The following is an 18381-nucleotide window of genomic DNA, read 5'->3' on the forward strand; positions in this document are numbered from 1 at the left end:
CATTATATGAATTTGAATTAATCAAAGAGAGGATTCTCTAAGTTCTTGTCTTAGAACAATCGGTTCTTATCAAAGAGTGAAATCTTAGTGACAAATCTTCCTTGACTTATCAATATGTTAGATTGTTGTGTCTCCATTCCTATCTTATTTCACATTCTATATCTGATTTTCTTGTTTATATTTCAAAAGGATTCAAAGTCAAAAATGATCATAATCTTTTTTTTGGATATGATTGTATCATTTTGGTATATAGAGTAAGGTTCTCGTTTGAATTTCTTCTTCAATCTTATTTTTCTACCATATGAAGAAAACCTTTTTTTAATGTTTGTCTTTGAAATTATTTGTTTTCTGTCTTCTATTCCAATTAATTGTTTACAAATGCAATTACATTATTTTATGAGTCTTGGTGATTGAAGGGATTTCTGTTGCAGAACATTTAATCTCGCCCAATGAGCCATCAATCTCACCCAGCAAGAGAAGCCAAAGAGAACTTCTCGCCTAGTGAGTCATCTCGTCGATCGAGAGTTTTATGTTGCATCTTTTCCATTTTCTATGTTTGAACTACAAAATTAAAAAAGTAAAGAAAGATTAGAGGATCCAAAAACAAAAGAAAAGAAAAGTATTTGCTTGTGGTTTGTTTGATCTTTGATTTGGCATTCAATATTGTAGTAGAGTCTCCGCATTGTTTAAATTAATTCTTTTTTATAGTCCTATTTATTATAGCTTATTGTTTTGCATAGTTTAAAATGCCTTAATGTTTTTGTCTAGAGTTTTGTTTCTACTTTGGCCTCTTGAGTTAAGTTTTAGGTCTTGCAAAGTTTTTCACATTGATTGTCATTCTTGTTTAAGCTATTGAAGTCCTTTGCTAAGTGCTAAAGAGAAGTTGAATGGAAAAAGGCAAGAGAGTATTTTTCGGAAAAGAGCCTATAAGTGTGATGTACGAATAGACTTTTGAGTTAAACAATTAGAAGAGTGGTGAGGTCTTAAATATATTTTGTTATTTTGTTTTACTAACTTTTATTGTAGGATCTAGCAATATTATGCAACATGTTTCAACGGAGGAATTCTTCTAGGAGTTGTTTTATGTATGCTTTAAGAATCATTTGGTTAGACGACTTGAAACTAACAAGTGAGTGGCACGAAGAGATGCACCTAGAGTTTGTTTGGCCTTGGTGGAGGATGTCAATACAATCGTGTGACACATAGTACATCTAAATGAAGACCTTAATTGGAATGAAAGTATATGACTAATGAAGATCCTAAGAACTACATTTTATACTTGAAAGAGAAGGAAGAATGGAAAAATCTAAAGGTGTTGAAAAGATAAAAGCAAGAGCAAATAGCATAAAGAGAACAAAAAGAGAGAGATAAGCATTAAGAGAAAAGGAAGTAGAAGAAAGGAATGAGGGATAAAGGAGAAAGAACAAAGAGATAAGGAAGAAGAAGAAAGAAAGGAGAGAATGGAGAAAGAAAAGAGAATAAAAGAAAGGAAAATAAGAAGAAAGGACAGAGAGAGGAGTAAGAAAAAAGAGAGAAAGAGGAATAAGAAAAGAAAGAATGAGAGAAATATACTAACTCAACTCTTTTTGTTTTATGGCCTAGGGAAAAATTGTTCATCAAGAAGCAATGGTATCAACAATGGGAATAAGAAAGAATGACATTACCGAGGGAAGACTTATTCATCAAGGAAAAATGGCATCAACAAAGGAAAGAAGAAAGTATGATTGAGAAAGAAGACGCAAGCGTAGAAATATATGCACATGACTTAGTTTGTTTCACTACAAAAAAAATTGAAATTAGCGACGGAATTTTACCGACGGATATACTTCTGTCGGTAAATTTGAATTACCGACGGATTTTACCGACGGATTCTCAAATTTGAATTACCGACGGAAAAATTCGTCGGTAAAAAAATTTCATTTACCGACAGAAAAATCTGTCGGTAAAATCCGTCGATAATTCAAATTTTTTTGACCGACAAAATTACCGATGGATTTTTCCGTCGGTAAAAGAAGCGGGAAATTTCTCGCCCAAATTTGAATTACCGACGGAAAAATTCGTCGATAAAAGAAGCGGGAAATTTCTCGCTCAAATTTGAATTACCGACAGATTTTTTCGTCGGTAAATCCATCGATACTTACATAACTCAAAATCCGTCGGTAAAATTCGTCGATAATTTATTTTTTTTTATCGACAAAATTACCGACGGATTTATCCGTCGATAAAAGAAGCGGAAATTTTCCCGCCCAAATCTGACCTTATAAGAAGATGAGGAGAAGGAGAAAAGAAGAAAAAGAAGGAGAAGAAGAAGAAGAAGAAGAGAATGCTTTTGACATTACTAGATTTGTGATTTGAGGTTTGTAATTCAACTCATTACAAAAAAAAAAAAACCATAAAGATTTTTCTGTAAAATTTCACACCATATTTGTAACAAAAATGGAATAAAATATGGAAAACTCTAGCAATTATGTTTTCGTATAATATACCGAACATTAAACAAATGTAAAAAGCTATAAACAGAAAATGCATATTTTAAATTATAAAGAAATATACACATGCTGAGGGCACAGATAATCGAAGCATGAAGTAAAGATGTCAAAAATGATAAAATGATATAAACAAGAGCAGAATATGGAGAACAAAAACTTAGAGGAAATCAAGACATTGAATGAACATTACATCAACGAAGATGGCATCCGGGAAGTTTCCACTGAAAAGCGGTTAATGAACATAATCAAGAAAGGAACCGTGCTAGATAAAAAAAAAAAAAAGAGTTAGTTATGGCAACCGTTGTAAGATATGGGAGGAATGGGAACAACTAACTACGCAATATGGGCTGCTTTCAAGTAGTTATTAAATTTATATATTTTTTCTTTATTTTATTTAATATTCAGAAAATATAAATTAGTTATTCAAATGTAAAATGAATATGACAAACTGTGATTACATCACAAAATCTCTAAGAACGTCGTGAATAGAGAAAATGGAATTCGATGATGATTGTTGTAATTTCAGCGACAGCTTTTATAGATTTTCTTTATCAGTTTCTCTTTAATCTTGAGAATTTATTTTACCACAATTTACATTCTTGCAATTACATTAATTTATCTTCATCTTCAGGTTTTTTTTTTATTTCAAGGTCGTTTTGGACCAAAATTTGTAAATATGGATCTTTTAATTTTTTTTTTATAATATAAGAACAAGTCGTCAGGTTACAAGACGACATTATAAGTGAAGTCGTCCTGTATTCTGCCAATTTTTATTTATTTTTTTTAAAAACGAAGTCATCATGCATGAAAACAGTTTCGGTTTCGAGGGAAAAGTGAAGTCATCAGGTCATGTAACGACTTCACTTTTCAAATTTTTTTTAATTTTTTTGTAACTAAACTTAATGAACTTCCCTCCCGGATACCAAAAACTGGAACTAAGACACAGCAAAATTCCTGCCAAAAACCAAATCCCAACAAAATAAAAATGACAACTTTGAGAGAGGACAAATCTTGACAAGTCTTTCTGCACTTCAATTTGAGCTAACCCCAATTGGGAAAGCAATTAAAAGCCAAGGAATAGCAAAAAGGGTGCAACCTGAGACGATGAATGTACAGACCCAATCAAGAAAAAGCAGAAAGACTCTGGATTAATGAGGAGGCTTCAATTTTAAATTTTTTAAATATATAACATCTCTAGGAAGAATAAAACTTATAAAAAAAGATTTAAAACTTGCAAGGTGTTACAAACTTTAAAACAAAAAAAAAAAAAAAAACTAAAATGTGAAGTTGTCATGTATCTTGATGACTTCACTTTTTCTTTAAACTGATATCGTTCTCATGCATAACGACTTTGCTTTTTTTTAAAAAAAAAAAAGAAACCGGTAGGAGACAGGACGACTTCACCTGTAATGTCGTTATGTCTTCTGACGACTTGCCCCTAATTTACCAAAAAAAAAAAGTAATCAACCCACTTTTACGATTTTGACTCAAGAGAAACCCTAATATACAAAAAGGTCTCATCTTCATCTACATTTTCTTAATTTCATTTTTCTTTTTACCACAATTTCATTTTTCTTTTTACCAAACATCATTCCATGTTCATATACAAAAGCATAAAAAATATGATTGTTGAAAAGAGATGCATGAATTCCTAATTGAAATACACATTAAAAAAGAGAATTCAACAACTTGAATATACTCATGAAAAATCCACAACATAAGTGGGTTTACATATTGACTTTGTTTTAATTTTGGAATTTTAAATATTAACACACTCTAATTTAGATTGAAAAATAGTAGTGACAAAGGACTATCTATTGATTCAATACAAAAAGAACTTGGGGAGGAGCCTTTGCAATTCAAAGGACATGAAGAAATGAAGATCATGGTTGGAACACAATTATAGAATAGTCATAGGTAATTAAAGTATTTGTAATCTTTTTTTTTTTTTTTACGTTTTAAACAGTTTGTAATTGTTGTTAGGCGAGTGAACTCATTGGGCGACAAGTCGTTGGGCAACGAGTCGTTGGGCGACTAACACTCATTGGGTGAAGAGTCTGAGTCTCTTTTCGAATTTTGAAGTTATTTTTGCGGCACAACGTCTTTTTCCTTTCTTTTAGGATTTCTTGGGCTGTTTAACATTTGTGCCTATATAAGTGCATAAAAAACATATGTAAAGAACTTTTTAGTCATTATATGAATTTGAATTAATCAAAGAGAGAATTCTCTAGGTTCTTGTCTTAGAACAATCGGTTCTTATCAAAGAGTGAAATCTTAGTGACAAATCTTCCTTGAGTTATCAATTTGTTATATTGTTGCATCTCTATTCCTGTCTAATCTCGCATTCTTTATCCGATTTTCTTGTTTATATTTCAGAAGGATTCAAAGTCAAAAATGATCATAATCTTATTTTTGGATCTGATTGTATCATTTTGGTATCTAAAGCAAGGTTCTCGTTTGAATTTCTTCTTCAATCTTATTTTTCTCTCATATAAAGAAAACCTTTTTTTTAATGTTTTTCTTTGAAATTATTTGTTTTGTGTTTTCTATTCCAATTATTTGTTTACAAATGCAATTACATTTTTTTTTTTTAGTCTTGGTGATTGAAGGGATTTCTGTTGCAAATTTTGTGTTTTGTCAAACATTCAATCGCGCCCAATGAGCCACCAATCTCGCCCAGCAAGAGAAGCCAGAGAGAACTTCTCGCCTAGTGAGTCATCTCGCCGAACAAGAGTTTTATGTTGCATCTTTTCTATTTTCTATGTTTGAACTACAAAATTAAAAAGTAAAGAAAGATTAGAGGATCCAAAAACAAAAGAAAAGAAAAGTATTTTCTTGTGGTTTGTTTGATCTGTTTGATTTGGCATTCAATATTGTCCTAGAGTCTCCGCATTGTTTAAATTAATTCTTTTTTATAGTCCTATTTATTATAGCTTTATTGTTTTGCATCTTTTAAAATGCCTTAATGTTTTTGTCTAGAGTTTTGTTTCTACTTTGGCCTCTTAAGTTAAGTTTTAGGTCTCGCAAAGTTTTTCACATTGATTGTCATTCTTGCTTAAGCTATTGAAGTCCTTTGCTAAGTGCTAAAGAGAATTTGAATGAAAAAAGGTAAGAGAGTATTTTTCGGAAAAGAGCCTATAAGTGTGATATACGAATAAACTTTTGAGTGAAACACTTAGAAGAGTGGTGAGGTCTAAAATATATTTTGTTATTTTGTTTTACTAACTTTTATTGTAGGATCTAGCAATATTATGCAACATGTTTCAATGGAGGAATTCTTCTAGGAGTTGTTTTACGTATGCTTTAACATATCCTACTCCTCATAAGAATCATTTGGTTAGACGACTTGAAACTAACAAGTGAGTGGCACGAAGAGATGCACCTAGAGTTTGTTTGGCCTTGGTGGAGGATGTCAATACAATCGTGTGACGCATAGTACATCTTGTTAGAATTATGGTGCTTGATTTAGTCCCACATCGCTTAGAATAGTGAGATGTGGTTCTCTATTTTACTATATAAGAGACTCTATGTAAAGCTTTAAGATACACCAGAAATACAAATACTTCCTAGTGTAGTCGTGGACGTAGGCATACACATTGTACGCCGAACCACGTTAAATTCTCTGTTTCTATTTTTCTCTCCTTTATTCTTCCTTTATTGCCTTGTTCCTAACAATTGGTATCAAGAGCCATTTTTCTTAGTATGCTCTGTGGTTGCAGCATTGTCTGATCTTCCACATCAGAAAAGATTTGGTTTCTTTTTTTTTCTTCTTGGGGATCTCAGTTTAGAGAAGTAGTGGGAGCTTTGGTCAAAAGCTGCAACAGGAGCTTTGGTCAAAGGCAGCAAGAGCTTTGGTCAAAGCCAGCAGGAGCTTTAGTTAAAAGCAGCAGGAGCTTTCATCAAAGCAGCAAGAGCAATGACATTGGAAGAAGGGAAGGTGAGGATTGAGAAGTTTGATGGCAGTGACTTCGGGTTCTGGAAGATGCAGATAGAGGACTACCTGTATTAGAAGAAGTTGTATCTACCCTTAACAGGGCAAAAGCCAACTGACATGGAGCAGGCGGAATGGGATTTGTTAGATCGGCAGACACTCGGTGTGATCCGGTTGACATTAGCCAAGAATGTTGCGTTCAACATCATGAACGAGAACACAACCGTAGATTTGATGAAGGCATTGTCAAATATGTATGAGAAGCCATCTGCAGCCAATAAAGTGTATTTGATTCGCAGGCTAGTCAACCTAAAAATGGGTGAAGGTAACTCAATTACTAATCATATTAGTGAATTCAATACAATTATTGCGCAGTTGACATCAGTGCAGATAACATTTGATGATGAGGTGAAAGCATTAATTTTATTATCATCTCTTCCGGAAAGTTGGAGTGCAACTGTTACTGCAGTTAGTAATTCTGCAAGTAATAGTAAGTTGAAGCTTGATAACATCCGTGACCTGATCTTAAGCGAAGATGTTCGCAGGAAAAGTTCAGGGGAATCTTTCAGTTCTAGTTCCGGTTCAGCATTGAGTACTGAAACTAGAGGAAGAAGTAGCCAGAAAGGTCGTAATCAAGGCCGAGGCAGATCAAAGTCTAGAGAGAAATCAAAACCAAAATTCCGGAATGATATCACTTGTTGGAATTGTCAGAAAAGGGGTCACTTTACAAATCAATGTAGGGCTCCAAGGAAGAACAACAAGAGGCAAGATGATGATCAATCAACAAATGCAGCAACTGATGAAATTAAAGATGCACTATTATGTAGTCTAGATAGTTCTATTGACTCATGGATTATGGACTCAGGTGCGTCATTTCATACTACACCTTCCTTAGAACTATTATCTAACTATGTTCCAGGAAAGTTTGGGAAGGTCTACCTTGCAGATGAGAAATCTCTTGATATTATAGGAAGAGGTGATATCAATATCAGAACCTCTAATGGAAGTGTGTGGACTTTGAATAATGTCAGACATATTCCTGCCTTAAAGAGAAACTTAATATCTATAGGGCAGTTGGATGATGAAGGACATTACACCACCTTTGGAGATGGACACTGGAAAGTAATGAAAGGTAATCTTGTTGTTGCTCGTGGAAAGAAGCGAGGATCTCTTTACATGATTGCAGATGAGGATATGATATCAGTTGCAGAAGTTGGCAACAGTTCCTCTTTGTGGCATCAGAGACTTGGGCATATGAGTGAGAAAGGAATGAAGCTCATGGTCTCAAAAGGTAAAATACCTAACTTGAAGCATGTTGACGTTGGACCTTGCGAACATTGTATCTTTGGAAAGCAGAAAAAGGTTAGCTTCTCCAAAACAAGTAAGTCGTCTAAAGTTGAAAGACTAGCACTAGTGCATACAGATGTTTGGGGGCCAGCTCCAGTGAAATCTCTTGGAGGTTCACAATATTACGTAACCTTCATTGATGACTCTACAAGAAAGGTATGGGTTTATTTTCTTAAGAATAAATCTGATGTGTTTTCTGTGTTTAAAAGGTGGAAACAGGAGGTTGAGACTCAAACAGGTTTAAAGATTAAATGTTTGAAGTCTGATAATGGTGGAGAATATGACAGTAATCAATTCAAGGAGTTTTGTTCAGAGAATGGGATCAGAATGATCAAGACGGTTACAGGAACACCAGAACAAAATGGTATGGCAGAAAGAATGAACAGAACCTTGAATGAAAGGGCAAGATGTATGAGAATCCAGTCAGGATTACCCAAGGTATTTTGGGCAGATGCAATAAGCACAACAGCCTATCTCATAAACAGAGGACCATCAGTTCCTTTAGGTTATCAGTTACCTGAAGAAGTATGGTCTGGAAATGAGGTAAACCTTTCACATCTGAAAGTTTTTGGTTGTGCTTCATATATTTTGTTGAACTCTAATAGTAGAGATAAATTGGACCCTAAGGCAAAGCGATGCTATTTCATTGGCTATGGATCTGACATGTATGGCTACAGGTTTTGGGATGACCAAAACAAGAAAATTATTAGAAGTAGAAATGTTACTTTTAATCAAAACATGTTCTATAAGGACAGAACTGCAGAATTTGCAAATGCAAATAAAAAGCCAGAGCAGGTATTATTAGAAGAAGTTTCAGAAAGTGATGTAGCCAACAGAAGGCAGAATACAGAAGTAGAGCCTGAGTCAGAGCCCGAGTCAGAGTTTGGGTCAGAACCTGAACAGATAGTAGAGTCAGTAACTCCTGAATTACCGACTAGAAGGTCTAGCAGAACAATTGTAGCACCACAAAGGTACTCCCCTTCATTGCATTACTTGTTGTTGACTGATGCTGGTGAGCCAGAGCATTTTGCTGAGGCTATGCAGGGAGGTGAATCTATTAAGTGGGAGCTAGCAATGGAAGATGAGATAAAGTCTCTTCAGAAGAATAAAACATGGTCTTTAACCAAGCTTCCAGAAGGAAAGAAGGTTTTGCAAAACAGGTGGGTCTATCGGTTAAAAGAAGAACCAGATGGCAGCAAACGATATAAGGCCAGACTCGTAGTGAAAGGGTTCCAACAGAGACAAGGAATTGACTTCACAGAAATTTTCTCTCTTGTTGTCAAGATGACTACCATCAGAGTTATCTTGAGTATAGTAGCTGCAGAAAATCTTCATCTGGAGCAGTTAGATGTGAAAACTGCATTCCTACATGGAGATCTTGAGGAAGAAATCTTTATGGCACAACCAAAAGGTTTTGAAGTACAAGGCAAAGAGAATCTTGTATGCAAGCTTCATAAAAGTTTGTATGGGTTGAAACAAGCACTGCGACAATAGTATAAGAAGTTTAATGAGTTTATGAGAAACTCAGGATTTCACAGATGTGAAGAAGATCATTGTTGTTATGTGAAGAAATATGTTGATAGTTATATCATTCTTGCCTTGTATGTTGATGACATGTTGATTGCTGGTGCTAATATGACAGAAATTGACAGGTTGAAGAAACAATTGTCAGAAAATTTTGGAAATGAAGGATCTTGGTCCAGCCAAGCAAATTCTTGTTATGAGAATTTCCAGGGATAGATCTAAAGGTATTCTAAATTTATCTCAGGAAAAAATATATAGAAAAATTGCTTTGTAGGTTCAATGTTGGAAATGCTAAAACCAGGAATACACCTTTGGGAACTCACTTAAAGTTCTCAAAAAGGCAATCTTCTTAGACAGAGGAAGAAGAAAATCACATGTCTAAAGTGCCATATGCATCTGCAGTAGGGAGCTTGATGTATGCTATGGTTTGCACCAGACCTGATATAGCACATGCAGTGGGAGTTGTGAGCAGGTTTCTATCCAATCCCGGAAAGGAGCATTGGGAAGGAGTGAAGTGGATATTGAGATATTTGAAGGGCACTTCAAAGATGCATTTGTCCTTTAAAAGAAGTAATCTCACTTTACAGGGGTTTTCTGATGCAGATTTGGGAGGTGATTTGGATGGTAGAAAGAGCACAACAGGTTATATTTTTACGTTGGGTGGCACAGCTATCAGTTGGAAGTCCAAACTTCAAGGAAGAGTCTCCCTTTCAACCACTGAAGCTGAACATATAACTATCTCAGAAACAGCAAAAGAGATGATATGGTTGAAGAATCTTCTAAAAGAATTAGGAAAAGGGCAAGATGAACCTTCATTGTTCAGTGACAGTCAAAGTGCCATTTGTCTTGCTAAAAATCCAATTCTTCACTCCAGATGCAAACACATTGAATTAAAGTATCATTTTATCAGAAACTTGATAAATGATGGAGATTTGATTTTGTTGAAGATTCCAGGTGCAGAGAATTCAGCTGATATGTTGACCAAGACTGTCACAACAACTAAGTTGAGGCTTTGCATTGCCTCAACTGGCCTTCGAGAAAATTGATGATGAAGGCACTACACTAGGTGGTAATGTAAATCAAACCCCAAGTGGGAGAATTGTTAGAATTATGGTGCTTGATTTAGTCCCACATCGCTTAGAATAGTGAGATGTGGTTCTCTATTTTACTATATAAGAGACTTTATGTAAAACTTTAAGATACACCAGAAATACAAATACTTCCTAGTGTAGTCGTGGACGTAGGCATACACATTGTACGCCGAACCACGTTAAATTCTCTGTGTCTATTTTTCTCTCCTTTATTCTTCCTTTATTGCCTTGTTCCTAACACATCTAAATGAAGACCTTAATTGGAATGAAAGTCATATGACTAATGAAGACCCTAAGAACTACATTCTATACTTGAAAGAGAGCAAATAACATAAAGAGAACAAAAAGAGAGAGAAGCATTAAGAGAAAGGAAGTAGAAGAAAGGAATGAGGGATAAAGGAGAAAGAGAAAAAAGAGAAGGAAGAAGAAGAAAGAAAGGAGAGAAAGCAAAAGAAAAGAGAAGAAAAGAGAGGAAAAGAAGAAGAAAGGACATAAAGAGGATTAAGAAAAAAGAGAGAAAGAGGAATAAGAAAAGAGAGAATGAGAAAAATATACTAACTCAACTCTCTTTTTTTTTATGGCCTAGGGAAGAATTGTTCATCAAGAAGCAATGGTATCAACAATGGGAATAAGAAATAATGACATTACCTAGGGAAGACTTATTCATCAAGGAAAAATGGCATCAACAAAGGAAAGAAGAAAGTATGATTGAGAAAGAAGACACAAGCGTAGAAATATATGCACATGAGTTAGTTTGTTTGTCCATCCCCAACAAACCTATAGGCAATCAAAGTCATAATTATAGTTTGATTGTTTATCTAGACAATATTATTTTGTTTTTATTTTAGCATAACATTTTTACTTTGAAATTGTTTGATGTTTGACCTAGGAGGTAAAATTTCTATTTTGGATTATTTTATATTTGTGTATTTGATTTATGTTTGTGTTTGTGCTTAGGATCGTTTAGAATTCATGGTCGAATTCTCTCCAAGATGGCGAGAATGATTAGAGATTGATCAGGTCAAAAGAAACAATAACTCAAGAGAAGGACCTCTTACAAAGAAATAATCCACCTCATGGAAATCAACTACAAAGAAATTATCCACCTCATGGAAGGATAAGGAGAAATTTAAGAAGGAGAGAACTACTTCTAACACTACCAAACATACAAAGAAGGAGTTTTAAAGTGGTACGAATTTGAGGACAAATTCTCTACAAGAATGAGGGTATGATAGAGAACTATACCCTAATCTAATACAAAGGAAAAAGGATCTTCAAGTGGTATGAATTTGAGGACAAATTTTCTTCAAGAAAAAGGGTGTGATAGAGGACTATCTCCTGATTTAGTACATGAAAAACTTAAGGATGAGCCTTTGCAATTCAAAGAACATGAAGATTATGGCCTGGAACACAATTATAGAATACTTTTAGGCAATTATAAGTATTTGAAATTTTCTTTTAAGTTTTAAATAGTTTGTAACTGTCATTGGGCAAGTGAACTCGATGGGCAATGGGTTAATGGGAGAGCTACACTCGCTAGGCAAAGAGTCTGGTCTACTTTTGAATTTTCAAGTTATTTTTGCGGCCCAACATCTTTTGGCTTTCTTTTAGTCTTTTTTAGGTTGCTTAACATGTCCATAAACAAATGTAAAGAACTTTTTAGTCATTATATGAATTTGAGTTACTCAAAGAGAGGATTCTCTTGGTCCCTGTCTTAGGTTAATTGATTCTTATTAAAGAGTGAAATCTTTGTGACAAATCTTCCTTGACTTATCAATCTGCTACATTGTGGCATCTTCATTTCCATCTAATTTCGCGATCTTTATCTATTTTTCTTATTTATATTTCAAAAGGATTCAAAGTCAGAAACGATCGTAACCTTTCATATATAGGATCATATCAAGTAGTTTTGCAAGACCAATTAACAACAAATCCACATCGAGTTGATTTGGTTCAATTAAAGCACATTGGACAATATCAAACCAAAATCCTTGAGAAATAATTTGGCACACTTGGTGGAACCAACTTGTGTTTTACCTTGACTCACAAAGAGGGTTAGTTATAAAAAAGTGTGAGTTTGAGGAGTGTTAACAATGCATGAGATTAAGAAGTGGTCTAGCAAAACCTGACATAGTAAGTTGGACTTGCTATGAGAGGTCTTCATATATACGTCACAGTAAGTTAATTAACAATTTCAGGATTGTTAACCCAATTTAAAGCAAGTCAGAATTACTATGACACATATTTTAACACCTGACATAACTTATTATGTAAGTTCTTTCCAGCGTCATAGAAAACACACATTTTCTATTTTCAATGATCAAGCTTGATAAATGGTAGAAAAAAAAGATTAAGGTATTCAAAATGAGTTCAAAGCTATTCAATTGCCAAAAAAAAGAGAGATTATAATAACTACTTTCTTCTAGCAATTATTTATAATATTCTTCAAAGAAAAGATGTTAAGACAAGCCATTATTTGTAAGTATTGAAACCTTGTCCAAATATTTTTGTACCCACAAGCTTTTGAAAGAATATAATTTGTGTTCAATCTAAGGAGGGAATGCTTAGCCTTCTAAATGTTAAAGACGCAAGCTCTCTCTAGTGAGTGAAACCTATGAATTATTGATCACAAAGCTATTTTCTCTATCATAAGTTAGAAGTAGCTTGTTGTTTAAAGAATATTCATGTTAAGTAAGGAGTGACTTTTTGTTAAAATAATACTCGTACAAAGTTAGCTGAGATGGACTATGATCCAAATAAATGTAATTGAGAAATTGTTGAAACAAAAACGAGGAAGAGTAACTAAGAGATTCAGTGCAGGAGCGATGATGCAATGCAAGGACATAAAATTGAAGTAGGGACTTCAAGGAGTGATGGACACTCTTCTAATTTTTTTCCCTTTTTATATTCATTGTCCTTGTGGTATCTTCTAAACTTTCTAATAATTTTTAAACTTAAAGCACATGAATATGTATTTGATATAATAAAACTATCTTGTAATAATGATTTAAAAGTATTTTCAATTCCTAAATTTATAACAATAATTTAATATTTTCTCTCTATTTATTTTTTATCCAACCGTGATTGGCACGATTTTAATTTAAAATATTCTTAAGTGAAGTTGTGTGAATTTAATAGAATTTCAACTTTCAAAATGTTTTGAACTAAATTTTTTTTCATAAGCATAATTTATACTTTATTTGCATGATTTTTTCACAGTAAAGTCATGTCATCTTGGCATAACTTGCCAAATTTTGTTATTTATTTTCAAAACTTCCTTATTTTAAGCAATTTAAAGAAAGTGTACGAAAATGGTTTTTGCGGTTGTAGCACATCGATTTAGGATATCATTTTATACATGACATTAGAAATCAAACAATTAATGTTTGAGAAAATTCGCACTAACTATAATAGCTCAGATATAATGATCAAGTCTTTACCAAAAGATAAGTACGAGTTTTGAGAAGAGTTGCCAGAATATTATAGTGGTCCACCTAAATTGGTAGAAAAGATGAAAGGTTTTCCTCTTTAGAAACGGAAAAAGAACAAGACAAATTAAAAAAAAAAATACTAAATAGAATTCTTATATAGACTAAATGGAAAGAAAAAGGAAAAGATAAAAAAAGAAAGAAGCTCTCCTTCGTTCTAAGCCACACTTTGGTCATCAACGTTTGTCAGGGAAACGTATGTCTTACGTTGTTATGTAAAGCTTTTTGAGAAGCCAAAAACAGAGTTTTTGAAATATATAACTTCAGTTCTACCTGAGAGAATTCTTTTGAGTGAATTATCAAAAAACATATATTTGGAATCTTTCCTAACATAATGCATGACTGCATTTTGTGATTTCTAAAACTAATATGCACATGCATGAGCGTCACAGAATTGCATTTCTCACACAAATAACATAAATTATAAATTAAACTAAAGAATTTAGCTTATGATTGGATTTGACAGATGCTAAGCTAGCTGCACTTATAGGATGTAGACCACATTAAAAATTCAATATAAGTTGGAAGTGTTACATTATATAAAAGTAACTAAAATGAAAGATACATAAACAAGAAAACCCACTAAGTCTTTCATATGCATTTATTAATAACTCTTATCTTCTCTCATGTTTTTTCCTTCTCCTTTTGACCTGTGATAGAAAGGTAGCTTGAAAATCAAATGCAGTTGACTAATAATTTATTTTTGGACATCTTAAATTTATTAGCTTTATTCTTCTTTTTTTATTATTTTAAATTAATATTGTTAGCATTCATATCGATCATTTTCTGAATGGCTGTACTCGTCCTGTTCATGTAAATATATATACCTGATTCAGACCAGTCAACACAGGCCTAAACAATAGTTAAAAAATATGTTAAACGTTATTATATATATTGACATTTCAACTAGATTGACACTCTAAAATATATCTATTATTTATTGTTATATGAAAAATATTATTAAAACAATAAGAGAAAAGACAAAAACAGAGTCTGATGAAAGCCATAAACAAAAAAATATAAGATCAAACTTTTCAAGAACATACATTTTCTTGAACATAGGAAAATTTGTATTGCTTATGGAATTAGTTTTGGATACCTCATTTAAATCAAAGACTATGAAAAAAAAATCATCAATTTGTACAAAATAGAGGTCCACCAATTTGTACCAGTTAAGTCTCATAAATTGGGTAGAAGGTAAAGTAAAGTGTAGTAGGTACAAACAATTAAATGTGAATTAATATGGTAAAAGGAAATTAAAGAAGAAATTAGATGAATATTCTTCTGCTATCTGCCAGCTTCTATGGAGATTGTACTCCTGTCAATGGAGGGTAAACTGTACGAGGATGATGAAGTCTCACCCGTAGACATGGCTTTTGAAAACCCTAAGCTTGTCGTGCTACTTTGAGAATCATAGTATCTGCAATCAGAGATATCAGGAAAAGGATCATCAAAGTTTAGGTACCTAGTCACTTGTTGGATAGAGGGTCTATACTCAGCTTTGTTTTGAGTACACAGCAGACCCAGTTTCAGAACCAATTCTGCTTCCTCTTCATCATAAACTGAATCTAACTTTGGATCAACCACTTCAAGAATCTGACCCAGATGGGAATTTTCAAGAACCCAATCCACCAAGAAAAAATGACCTGATGAACCAACTGGTCTTGTTCCTGCAACCATTTCAAGAAGAAGGACCCCAAATGCATACACATCAGAGCTTGTAGATGCTTTTCCTGTCCTAGTTAACTCTGGTGCAATATACCCAATTGTTCCAACCACACTTGTTGTGTGTGAAACTTGATCATGGCTATAAAGCCTTGCTAGTCCAAAGTCACCTAAATGAGCATTGAAGTCCCCATCAATAAGAATATTGCTTGATTTCACATCTCTGTGTATCACCACTTGCTCCCATTCTTCATGCAGATACAACAACCCAGCAGCTACACCTTTCAGAATTCTGAATCTCTGATCCCAATCCAAGACAAAGCTTTTGCTGAATAGGAGAGAGTCAAGGCTCCCATTTGGAATGTAATCATAAACCAAGAGGAGATCATTCTTGTGCTTGCACCACCCTTGAAGGTTCACCAAATTCTTGTGCCTCAATCTTCCTAAGCTTTCAATCTCAGCTGCAAATTCCCTCATTCCTTTGGCTGGAGTTCTCAGGATCCTTTTAACAGCAACCTCGGATCCTGTGCTGGGTAACACCCCTTTGTACACAGAACCAAAGCCTCCAACTCCAATTAGTTGGCTCTCTGTGAACCCCTTTGTTGCTAGGTGAAGATCTCTGTATCTGAACCTATGAGGACAATCCATTTCCCAGTCCTCAAGAGTTTCAAACACCATGTATCTCTTATAGAGTGTCACAAAAAGCAAAAGACACAACAAGGTAAATGTCAGAGCAGACAAGATGCCAATTACAACCTTGATCCAAGGAAAAGTGTTTGAGTGTTTCTCCTTTGGTGGTGGCTTTGGAAGTAGTGCATAATCTAGTTGAGGGGCAACCCCATTCACTGCAAAACTCCACCCTAGAATATAATGAGCACTTGATTTTCTCTTACCTGTTGATGCAGAGAAACCAAAAAACATGCTCTCCTTCATGACAGACTCAAGGCCAACACGCTGAGATATAAGAGGTTTGCTTGGTTTTGATTTCGGATAAGAGGCTATTGTGAGATTCAGTATATCTGTTTCACCATCATATTCAATCCAAACACAAACAGCATCAGCCATCTCCATGTTGAACTCTTCCTTTTTGCCATCTTCAAAGTAAGCAGCAGGCTCAGATATATTTGAGGACATGCCATTTTTGTTCACCCCCACATGGTTTCCCACAGTGTCAGTGGCATCTTTGTAGCCATTCACCGTATCAAACTCAACCACCAAGATTTGATTTGAGGAGTTCATATCATTGGAAGAGTTGAAGAGACCAAGAAGATGGCCACCTTCAGCTTGTGGGAACTGTGTTGAAGGAGCTATGGTGAAGGCAAGACCAAAGCCACCAGGACCAGAGCTTGGTGACACAATTGAGAAAACAAAGAAAGTACTGAAGGAGAAAACCTTTGGCTTGGGGACTGAAGCATTTTTGTCAAGTATTTTGATGGATTCATTGTAGAATGCATGGCCAACAATATTGTTTTCTCTTCTTGTAAGCTCAAGTCTACCTTGCTTGTCAATCTTTGCCTTCTCTTCAAGGGTGATATTGCTTTCATTGAAGCCATGGAATGTGAAGGAAAAAGCAGTGGAAGAAACTAAGAGAAAGAGAAAAGTGAGGAGGCCAAAGAGTATTTTTGGAGCCATTAGCACAATTGGGAGAATTTTGATGCCAAAACATGTATGCCAAGCATATACTTATAGGTTCAAAGCAAGTGGACAAGGTCAAGAAAGAAAAGTATGTATAAATGCCAAAAACCATGCAAGTGAGTGATGTGATATATCAGAACAAGTAAAACCATTATTATCATTTGTGGTGTAGAACAAAGTAGTTGGAAATGGGACTGAAATTTCTCTGCCATAAATTTCATGAGAACGTGTTAAAGCTCTCTGAACTTTGAAGTCTTCTTCGATTAGAAATTATCTTTGATGCAGCAAGAGACCGCAATTGACATAGAAATTTTTCGTTTTCGTCGCTTGTGCGAACATCACGCTTCACATGTGCACAAACATGAGAAGTAAAAAAATTCTACAGTATCTTTTAAGATTAATAATTGGAAAACCGTGTATGCCATTGGGCCTTTTGTAGTTTAAACTATTTAAAAGAGAAATTGTTAAAAATAAAAGATATTATTTAATATAAATATGTTTCTAAAAAAAAAGCATAAGATGTAAAATAATTAGTAGTGTTTATCGATAAAAATATTTGTATACGTCAGATAATATTGTTTTTTATATGAATTTATCAAGTTAAAAATATTTACTTTACGTTGGTGTAGAGTCGAATATTTACTTGAACAATTTTTTGATGTGCTCACTCTATTATTGTATCTCTTCGTTCAAGTAATTTTGTTGTCAATCAATCACTGGGTACATATTCCCTTTAAGCTTATTTCCTTACTTGTTTAGGGTAATTATGTGTTTAATTAACTTTAGTGATGACCGATCGGTTTTCTCTTCAACCGTCTGGCCCGTTGTACCTAACTCCATTCGGTTGTGCCACCAAGATAAACTTCTTTAGCTCTAGTCCGACCTAGAACCAACTGACGATATCCATCCCACATTGCGCAAAAGGCCAAGGGGAAATGATATTGTGCAGCTCGAAGGAAGGTGCCTTCACGTCGTCGTTGTGTTCTTGACATCTATTGCATTTTCCCAAAAACATCTTACAGTGAACTTCAATGGTTGGCCAAAAATAGCCTGCTCGTAAGATCTGAGCCTTCATTCCGCAGATGTCATTGTGTAGTTCATCCATCACGTACTAATCTTCTTCCTCGGATAGACATTTGAGGAGAGGTGTTAAGAAGCCTCTCTTGTAGAGATCTTCACTGATAGTAATGAACCACAGTGATTCAACTAGC

The 18381-nt window shown here is 34.3% G+C and overlaps 1 protein-coding gene across 1 annotated transcript; it reads right to left on the reverse strand.

The window, feature by feature from the left end:
• Positions 1 to 15036: 15036 nt before the first annotated feature.
• Positions 15037 to 17212, reverse strand: LOC114166594 (lectin-domain containing receptor kinase VI.4-like). The gene has a single exon (XM_028051343.2). It carries the CDS (start codon positions 17165 to 17167, stop codon positions 15158 to 15160), a length of 2010 nt encoding a protein of 669 aa, XP_027907144.2. The 5' UTR covers positions 17168 to 17212; the 3' UTR covers positions 15037 to 15157.
• Positions 17213 to 18381: the final 1169 nt, after the last annotated feature.

The sequence above is a fragment of the Vigna unguiculata genome, chromosome 10, assembly GCF_037176805.1.
Source record: "Vigna unguiculata cultivar grain cowpea cultivar isolate G323 ecotype 2 chromosome 10, ASM3717680v1, whole genome shotgun sequence".
NCBI classification, from domain to species: Eukaryota; Viridiplantae; Streptophyta; class Magnoliopsida; order Fabales; family Fabaceae; genus Vigna; species Vigna unguiculata.

What these genes read in the sequence shown, in the direction of transcription:
- LOC114166594 (XM_028051343.2), bottom strand. Translation starts at nt 17,167, where the DNA reads ATGGCTCCAAAAATACTCTTTGGCCTCCTCACTTTTCTCTTTCTCTTA.